The sequence below is a fragment of the Chanos chanos genome, chromosome 11, assembly GCF_902362185.1.
Source record: "Chanos chanos chromosome 11, fChaCha1.1, whole genome shotgun sequence".
In the NCBI taxonomy this organism is placed as follows: Eukaryota; Metazoa; Chordata; class Actinopteri; order Gonorynchiformes; family Chanidae; genus Chanos; species Chanos chanos.
Genome location: NC_044505.1, coordinates 20430790 through 20441351, shown reverse-complemented (window position 1 = coordinate 20441351; position 10562 = coordinate 20430790). Strand labels below are relative to the sequence as shown.

The window sequence follows — 10562 nt, the reverse complement described above, 5'->3', positions numbered from 1 at the left end:
TCCCAGTTCTTAGATGCCTTAAATGTACTGCCTACGAAGGTATCTCACTTTGGCCAAATTTTGACGCACCATCTCATGTACCCTAAACTGATACGGCAATCTCAAAATGCGATGAAATCTTCTTCAAAAACTGCATTCAAGATGGCAGATGAAGGGAATGAGGCACATGATGGAATAATTTTCCGATATGTTACAATATCGTCTTCCCCCCCCCCCCCTCGGTTCCGTAGTTCAGCGTTCAGTGTCGCCAGTCTACATATCCCTGGTCTTATCACCTTTCTAGTTAATTATCATGCGCATTTGGTTTTTGTCCAGTTAAGTCTAGTCTATTTTCGGTTCATTAAGCCTGGTCGTTCTAGCCTACATTAACCCCTGTCTTTCTGTTAGTCTTTGCAAAGTCTTTGTCTTTATTACCTTGCTTGTTTAAAGTACCTTGGTGAAACTCAATGCATGAGCAAATTCCTGAGCCAAGTATCTGCTAAAGCTAAGTCTGGTTCTTGGTCTGCCAAGCTCAGTTTGTGAATTAAAGAAACCAAGCCTGAATGTAATCTTGTGCCTCTGTTGCTAAGCCTGTCTACTGTCAACCTGTTATTAATGCTTTGCTGTTTGCTTGCTCTGAATGTTGAATAAAGAATATTGGTTTTGCACATGCATTTCGATTTTCCCAACCCCTTCCTGACAAAATGTAAGTTATTACATTAATTTATAAAAGTCACTTGCTGATGCTGGTATCCGAGCTGAGTAAACATTGGTTGTGTGGAGGGGGTTGGAACGATTGGTGATGTCATCGCTGTCCCACTACAGTGTCTCAATAAGCCGTCTTATATATTTCCACTGCGGCTAAAACGCTGTCCATTGCGGATGCCTAAGTAGGGTGTAAGGACCAAGGCAGCTTGCTAGGTATTGGGACACACCCATTGTTTTGTACAAAAAGTTCAGTTTCCTAGTTTCAAAGTACAGAGCTACTTTCTTTTTACAATATTTTCAGGCAGAGTTGGATCACAGCAGGATTGTCCCCCTGACTGTAGGAAATGTTGGAACATTTTAAAAGCTAGTATTCTTATGAAGGTAAGGCCATTTAAGTTCAGATTGTCTCTTTACAATATACAGTCTGTAAAAACATAGGACATGTTTCCTGCCGTGTGGCGTTAGATTTTCATAACATAAAACATACTATTGCAATACGTAAATCTCAGGTCAGATCAGTAAATACAAAAATGTTATATACAAATGTGGATACACGTAAATGTAAAACTGTAAAACAGACTATAGAAAACTGTAAATGTAAAGCTGTGCAATTGTAAAATTATGTTTTGTTAAGTCCGTGGTAAATCTTTCAGTTGAAAATTTTCTTTTTAAACTTTTGAATTCTTTTAAGTCTTTTTTTTTCAGATGTCTAGATGTTGTCACAAGAGTCTATAAATCTTTTTTTGTTTGTTTGTTTGTTTGGTTTTTTTCAGTTTTGTATTCTGAAGGTTGTGTTCAGCAGTTTCATGATGCCAACTGGAAACTTATCAGAAGTGCTTACAGGTTTGTTGAAGTTTTGAGATTTTATGCACCATATGGCTAAGCTGATGAATCAACAAAAGAGAAGTTTCTCTCTGAGTTGCGATGTCATGTTTCGTCCAATAGATGGTTATGTTAGATACAAATACATAAATATATTTCGTAAATACATGGTTAATGGTTAATCTAGATCTGTATTCATTCATTAACTAAAGTTTTAGATAGGTTATCGCGGCTCTACTGGTGTCCAGTAATGATAAGTATAATATCTTATGACATGTAATCTAATATCGCTCTTACCGAGAATCCCATAAAGACAAACATGAACATGGACATCAATCATGCCACTTTCAGAGTTATTTAGGCCATTCATTTTGCCCATTTTAATATTCAGTTAAACAATAACTCAATGCCTGTATGCCCATTTCCCTGCTGTGAGTACATGAATCACTGTCTGTAGAAGAAATTCATCCTCACTAACATTGGAGTGTACCTAATAAATTGGCTTCAGACACAATCTGTGTAAAGTTATGCATTGCTGTAAACTCAGCATAAATTTCAGCAACAATTTAATCCCAGTCAGTGACACAAAGCTACAAAAAATGTATGGAATGTATTGACAACCTCCCTGACAAGATCCTTTAGCGTAACCAAAGAAACAAAAAAAAAACAAAACAAAACAAAAAAACCCTGATGACATAGCATAAATGAATCAGGTCATGAAACACAAAGTTTACGAGTGTAAACTTTACATTTACAAATGGGGTTTTCCCCTGTCTCACTGATTTTACTACAACCCATACCTGGCATTTGCGGAACTAGATGTAGAGTTTACTTATTATGTCTGTTATGTAATGAAGAATATAACTGCATACGGGCAGTGTATGGAATTTGGTTTACTCTCTCTGTCTATTAAGTTGGTGAGTGAGATATTTCTATGGCAAGTTAATTCAAGAAGAAAAAGTTAACTCTAACACGTATTTTATCTTTGAAGTTTCAGTCATTCTCGCAAGCAATTTTGCACAAATTGAAACACTGACCACTTTGGAAGATCTGAAAGACTCTGGGTTTGGTCGTCCTTCCCCACGACATGGCTTGAAACTCCTTTTCTGGTTCATGAATAAGTGTGTGAAATTCAACAAGAAAAAGAATTTGGTAATACAGTGCTGTCCCAGCAAGGGCGACTATGGTTTCCACGTATTCCAGAACTCTGAAGGCCTTCTGCCGATGGCTAATGGTCAGTACTTTGAGGTGGGAAATTTGAACTCAGCTAGGTACCCAGGAGCCCTGAACCTACCCGATGACGTACAGGAATGCTACAGATACATAAGAAACTCACTCACATGCAACAAAGACCGAATCATCATCAGGTTAGTTGGTCAAAAGGTTGTAAGCATGGTTTACCTCACAGAACACAAGTCAAGAGGCTTTGACCAAGAGCGTACCTACCTTCTGAGCCTAGACCTAATCAAATTTATTCAGGATTCTGCCATGGATCTTGATAGCTTCTTGGCTCAAACTGGATTCTATGTCGATTCTTTGTCTCTTGCTCGGATGGATAATGGCGGCATGCATAGCTTTGAACGGAGTGCCTGGCATGACTTCACTGGAACGGATCTCTCGGACATCAGTTATTCTCAACCAAATGACATGCTGATGAGTATCTCCCCACAAACAGGCTACACTGACATCTACAACTCTGAGTTAACGGACATGGTGACTCAGTTCTGCACTGAAATAAACCTCCTGAATAATGATTCCCTGTCAGTAATGGGACATGGCAGGCCATATATTGAAACAGAGTACATAGGTACTGATTACTTTCCACATAATAATTTGCCAGTTAGGTTACCTACCAGAACCTATTACCCAAGCGTTTATTCTCCAAATGACTGGCAGACTAGGTTCAGAGCAAGAGATCATATTGATATCGATGCTGATGCTAAGCCTTCTCCAAAGAACTGGTTGATGAGAGCCATACTGGTTCTGGCATGTGTCATAGTTCCCAGTATCTTTTTTCTTAAAACTACAAAATGTTCACCCCATTATACAATGCCTGCCATCGACTACAGGCCGCAGCTACCACCTCCGCCCCCCCCTTCGCTCCTGAGGTCTTTGTCGCACAGGCCTCTAAAAGATGCACAGCTGAAGCAACTCCATAAATTACTTAATCCAAGAATTGTAAAAGCTGTTTTCAGCACCCTGGCGTCTGTTTTTTTTCTTTCAAAAGTAAAGAATGTTTGAGAAAAAAAGAGAGAGAAAGACAGAAAAAAAAACCACTCTTGAACTGAATCAGTGAACCGAATCGGTTTCTTTTAGATTTTTTTTTTTTTTATTTCAAATTTGAGTTGAGAGGCAATCCGGATGATGTATATTCTGAAATTCAGGTGAATGGCCGGCGGATTAACACAATTGCAAAAGTCACTTTTCTTGACTCATTTTTTATTCTTAGGAGACTGGAAAATACTGTGCTTTTTATCACTGCAGTAATTCAGTGGCAGCTATTTGGCCAATAATATACCATTTATTTGCAGTTTTGTACTTTATTATAAAATTACAATGCATTACTGTATTCGTAAATACAAATGATTGCTACATTTGTCAATTCCATATTTTTGCTGCCATCCTGTACTTCTAATATGCATCTTACAGCTGTATTTTAATGTATATTTGCAGTATTACAGGCCTATTACTGTAATGCAGAAATTTGAATTTGTATCATTGATGATGTGTGGGCTGACAGAGCCTCTGTACCTTTCTGTAAATCTGTGGAAAGTTCCATAGAATCTGTTTTACATTAGTGGACCTTTGGTGTGTCCAGCATGTAAAATAATCATGTGTAATGTAAGTGTTGTGTGGTCTAATCCAGTGATTCCTGTGTTAACTCTACATTATTTCAAATTTGTGTTCTATGATTGCTGATTTCATTCATTCATTCATTCATTCATTCATTCATTCTCTAAGCCGCTTGTCCTAATTAGGGTCACAGGGGGTGCTGGAGCCTATCCCAGCACTCATTGGGCGAAAGGCGGGGAAATACCCTGGACAGGTCGCCAGCCCATAGCGGGGCAGACACTTTAGTATCTCTAAATCACCTGACTTACATGTCTTTGGACTTTGGGAGGAAACCCACGTGGACACAGGGAGAACATGCAAACTTCATGCAGAGAGGACCCTGGCTGCCTGGCCGGGAATCGAACCCCGGGTCCTACTTGCTGTCGGTTGACAGCGCCACCTACTGTGCCGCCGTACTGCTGTTTTCATTGTGTAAAACGCATATGATACAGTCTAAAATGATGGCCACGTGTTTTAAGCAAGGAACCCACTGTTCTTTTTTTGTTTGTTTTTTTTTCTTCTTTTACAAGTTATATTTGACATCCTAAAACAACTGCCTGAAACAACAGATTTAGCAGGAAATCAGCCTTAGAAAAGGTTTGTTTTTGTAAGGCTTGTTTATTACAAAATAAAGATGCATATGAAAAGAAACTCCCTTGGCTGATGCCTTTGCACTCTTTGGTGTGTATGGGCTCTTTCCAGACAACAGACAGGGCACTGGCTTTACAAAGGCATTTGTCAGCGATGCACTGAACTTTTTTTTTTAACAATAAATAGATGGAAATATAGCAACTGAAGGGTATTCAGATAAGGGCTCAGTGCTATTTCTGCATAAACACATACAAAAATGAATTAAAGAGATTGAAACTTATAGGTTAGTGAAGATGAGGTCAGTGACCAAAGAGACATTGCTGGGACTAAAAATGAAAATGGAATCAATGAGCGAATGATTTCGATTTTAATGCCACCGCAGAGGGGTATTCCGGATGCAAAGAAAAGAAACAGGGTCCTCGTTCGAATACACAAGATGACAAATAACATAGGTTTGATGAATATATTTTGTCGAAATCCATGGGAGGTTCTCAAGTCCCCCCTAATAAATGCACTTATCAGTACAAAAGACTTCACACAACTAACCAATCACATATCTGCTCAGTCGTGCAAGGTCAACAAAATTAAAAGTGTGCTTGAAAATAATAATAATAATTATATAAGTATAATTAATCAAAGTATTCCTTGAAATCATAATCATTGTATAAGGACTATAAGGGTGTCCTCTTTTGAACTAGGCATTAACCTGTGGATGTTTGACCACTATACGTACATACATATGTGTGGAATAATCATTCTTCTAATTCATATTCATAGAACGGTAAGAAACATACACATTGTTGTTACCTTACCTTTGATGGTCTAATAAGGGCCATATTGATATAAACTTTGGTGTCAAATCAAGTATCATATTGATCAACAATATGAGGGTTAGTTGTAAAGTGTATTTTGGGCCATAATGCTTGATAGTTGGTTTAGTCTTGCATATCAGAATCTGAGTACAGGCAATATCGAACAAAGAGCATCTTGAGTCAGAACTGCAGATCTAATCATAAGCTGTTGCTTGTTGTGAGTTCTCTTTACTAGCAGGTGGCTCTGATGTAACTTTTTGTTCCTGAAAGAGAGGAGGGGGGCGAGAGAGAGAGAGAGAGAGAGAGAGAGAGAGAGAGACATTACATTAACTTTGGAGCGACTTTGTACTGCGTAACCTAATACTGTACCACCATTTCAATAACTTAGCATCCTTTGACTTGATTTTTTATTTCTCTGTAAAGGTTCAGGTATTGTCAACCTATTGTCATTCAAATATTTTATATGTCAAAATGATGCACATCTTCCTGGAATTTAACATGGATCAGCAGAGACAAATGAATAAGTAGACTGTTATTGATAAAGTGTATAGTGTGAAGTCACATCATTTCATCATCAGAAAATAAATTAAAAACATTTACACAGGAAAGACTTCACTTCCAGACAGTCAAATGCAAATAAGAGACTGGGTTAGTTAAAATTTAGATCACCCTGCACAGTTAAAAATAAAAAACCCAACAACAACAACGACAACAACAACAACAACAACAACAACAACAACAACAACAACAACAACAACAACAACAAAGATAAACATAACCGTGTATGTGTAGAGTAGATTGTATATACTCATTTAAACTTAAGTTTTAACGATGATTCCAGCAGTTTTTCCACAACAATCAGTGTATAAACAGTGACCAGTTGTCACACCCTGAATCTCTCTTTCCCCCTCTGCTGGCCATTTTTTGAGTTTTTTGCTGTTTCCTGGTTTCCCTTTGTTTCCCCTTGTTAGTTTAAGCGTTAGTTGCACCTGAGTTTGTAACTGAGTCTTCTTCTGTTCTATATCAATACTTCTATTCTCTCTCTCTGTCTCTCTGTCTCTCTCTCTCTCGTTGCTTGATGAGTGATTGTGTTGTCAGTGTGTTGTGTATACCTGGAGTCTGAATCCGAACCTGTAAGTTCCAATAAGTCTTTTGTTTCATCCTTTTTATTTCTGATGAAACTGAGAAACCTGCGCATGCATCCAGAACTTCCATCAAACCGTCAGGCCAATCACCAGGGCTAACCTAAAGCTGTAAGTGTAACTCTTGAACCTAAGTTACCTCTGTACTGGTGCATTGAATTCTTCAGCCACAAAGTGACTCCCAAAATAAGCAGTACAAATCCGACTGACATCACGATGGCTATGTTGAGTAAACTGGGGTCCTTTGTCCCTCCAGCATCTGTGGATATGAGAACAATTTTAGCGACATTACATATCAGTAAGAAGAAAACAGTTCAGTAAACAGTTATGGTTTTAGGAAGTCTGTAAACTACTTTTCAACTATTAAAATACTAATCCTTTAGCCTATCTGTCTCATTTTGTAAACAAACCAGGGATGTAATTACAAGAAGCAAAAAAAAAAGTTGCAAAGTAGCAAACACTCTTCTCTGAGCAAGACATACCTCTACCACATAACTGCATAGCATTTCGCTGGTTCGTCTGATTGCTGACTGGGTTATCAGCTACACAGCTGTAGATGTTGTTGTCCTGATCTTCTATCTCCAGAGGGAGAGAGAGGATGGTGTCGAGATCAGGATCGGTGGTTTTGTTCAGTATCTCTCTCCCCTTGTACCAGGACAGAGTCACATCCTTCCCATTCTCTACTGAACACATCACTCTACACAGTTTCCTTTTTGGGATTTTATCAGTTGTCTTTTGTTTTCTTAGTAAAGGTTTCAACATTTTATCTGTGAAGAAAATCCATAAGTCAAGTACAGCAAGATTACTCCCATGTGTTTCATAAAGGAAATAAATAAATACATTTTAAAAATAATAAAATAAAAAGCACAGACACACATGAACACGTGAAGAAATCTTGTCATAAAAACCGAATTCATGAAAAGTGACTTATTGAAACAAAATCACGCTTACTATACACGGCCAGCTGAAATTCGTGTTTCTTCTCGTCCTCGCCCTTTATCGTGTAAACTCCAGAATCTTCTGTATTCAAGTCTGACATGTGAAAAAATCTAGTGTGGTTGTTCCAGTGCACACGCATCTCATACTTTGGCTTAATGTGTATTTCCAACTTCTCATTATTAACCTCAGCAATGACTTCTCTATCACGAATCAGAAAGCCATATTCAGACACCTCCACAGGAAATGTGACAGATGCCCCAGTGATGGTTGTAAATTGAGTTTCCAGGAGTGCTCCTGGGGCACAGAGCACTGTAAATGAAAACAAGAAACTCACATACATTCATTGAACACACAGAACAAGTTTCAAGCATTATGACTACATTGGCTTTTCAGAGGGGGATATCTTGCTAGTGCTGGGGTGTAAAAGTCTAATTCCGGAGCACCCAGATACTGCTGCTTTTCATTTTCACCTCTTAAATAAACGGCGGTTTTTACAAAGAAAACAGGTTTGTGAACTCTTCAACCAATCAGAGATATGGAGTGGTTGGCTGATTAGAAAAGGAGCAGGATCCTGACCCTCCAGGACTACATTTCCCAGAATTTAGGTGCTAGGACACATATTCCTCACCAATGCGCAACAAAAGTAATACTGCCAATATAAGTACAATCAAGTTCCAGTTTATTTAGAGCCCAAAATTGCTGTTTGCAGTCTCAAAGGGTGTTACATGGCCACACAAACAATACAGGACGGCACCCCCCAACTTAATCCTCATACTTGTGACTTGGGAAGAAGACAGCCACACTAATACGAGACATTCATACTCAAACATAAGAGACAACCACAAGCGGAAAATGAGGGGGGAAAAAGGAGAACATTAGTGTCGTATCAGGGCTTAATAAAGCAAATAAAGAATGTAGCGCATAGATGCGTTAACGCAGCAAAGCTAATGGCTGTGGAAGGTGCAGGAGGAGCAGGGCCATGCAGGACCATGCAGGACCACGCAGGACCATGCAGGACCGCGCAGGACCACGCAGGACCGCGCAGGGCCAGGGACCACAGGGTACGGGGGCAAAGTCAAGCAGCCGACCTAAAGATGAGAGCTACGTCTGTGCAGCGAGACACAGATAGCAACCACTCACACAGACAGAGGAGAAGGGGTTAGTTATAGAGAAATTAGGCAGGCAAACTCTCTGGATACCTTTAAAACCAAACTAAACACTTTAGGTTTAGGTTAGTACGGTCGAGACAGAATGTAGAGGGGAGAGAGAGAGTAGAGAGAAACTGTGAGAGACATTTGAATCAGCAGAAACTAAACTGAACTATGACAGGAGAGCCCACAGGCAGACACTGAGCCTCCCTAATAGTCAAATCGAAATGATATCATCCATAAGTTAAAGAAAATAGATAAGTCTTTAGTTTGGTTTTAAAGGTATCAAGAGAGTTTGCCTGCCTAATTTCTGTTGGTACACCATTCTTGAGCAAGGGTGAGTGGTTGGAAAAGACTCTTTTTTAACTCTTGGAATGACACATAATCTAGCACCTTGAGAGCCCAGGGTGAAGGGGAGGGGCGTTATAGGTTGTAATTAAGTCGGATAGGTAGGCCGGCGCAAGCCTATGCAGAATTTTATATGTTAATAAGAGGACCTTAAAATCTGCCCTCGCATGAATTGGGAGCCAATGAAGGGATGCCAGGAGAGGTGTAATGTGATCAAACTTCCTCGTTCTGGTCAGAACTCTAGCAGGAGCATTCTGGACCAGCTGAAGACTTTTGGTACTAGGGTCAGGCAGGCCAGAGTAAAGAACAATGTCGTAATTGAGGTGAGACGTGACAAATGCGTGAACAATGGTTTCTGCATCAGCAATGCTTAGTATGGGCCTAATTTTAGCGATATTATAGGAGTGATAAAAGGCAATTTTGTTTGTGCAATTTTGTGTGTGAGCTTGAAGGCAGATGATGCAAAATTGCATAAAATGCTTCAAATCCTGACCAAGAACAGCAGTAAATGCCAGATGAGGGGTCAGATGAAACATCACAGGTAGACAGACTGGCTGCTTTTGCCAGATATATGTTCAGGTCTGTCCAACCCATGAGATTGTGGTTTCTTTATTGGCTACTATGCCAAGCTTGACTTTTTCGTTCTAATTCTTGATGGACAATGAAAGAAGCAACTGTCTTGGAATAATAATAGGGCCGTTGGAGAATATGAGGTCACACCATGAATGAGCCTCGATCTTGAGGTCAGTGTAGCAGAATGTAAGCATTCAGTCTTGTCTGCTTTACCAATTGCAGCTGGAATCTTCTTGGTTCTCACAGAGAGTGCCCAACCAGAAAGGATGATAACTCATCCATCTCCAGAGCATGACAAGGAGTCTCAGCAAGGAAACTCTGATGGTGAGTTTTAGATACCTGTGATGGACTGGCGACCTGTCTAGGGTGTTTTCCCGCTTTTCACCCAATGAATGCTGGGATAGGCTCTAGTGTGGTTTTGAAGGCATACATTATTCTATATTACGCGCTCCTTACAATCTTTGGGTGTGACATTCAGAGAGAGAATATATCAGCTGTCATTCTCCGATCCCAATCCTTAATATGATCAGTTAATCAACTTAATATCACGGTTACGCATATAGAACAACCGTATAAAATATCATATGTAAAAACAAAGAAACGAATGAATACTTCCAACACTTGGAAGTTCTGATGTTCTGATGTGAAAAGAAAAGCTGGTAACACTA

The 10562-nt window shown here is 39.4% G+C and overlaps 1 protein-coding gene across 1 annotated transcript; it reads left to right on the top strand.

Annotated features, from left to right (window-relative positions):
* The first annotated feature begins 1024 nt into the window (after nt 1-1024).
* LOC115823815 (uncharacterized) lies at nt 1025-8954 on the top strand. The gene is made up of 4 exons (XM_030787838.1): nt 1025-1068; nt 1461-1530; nt 2501-3269; nt 8792-8954. Exons 1-4 carry the CDS (start codon nt 1063-1065, stop codon nt 8952-8954), a joined length of 1008 nt encoding a protein of 335 aa, XP_030643698.1. The 5' UTR covers nt 1025-1062.
* Nucleotides 8955-10562: the final 1608 nt, after the last annotated feature.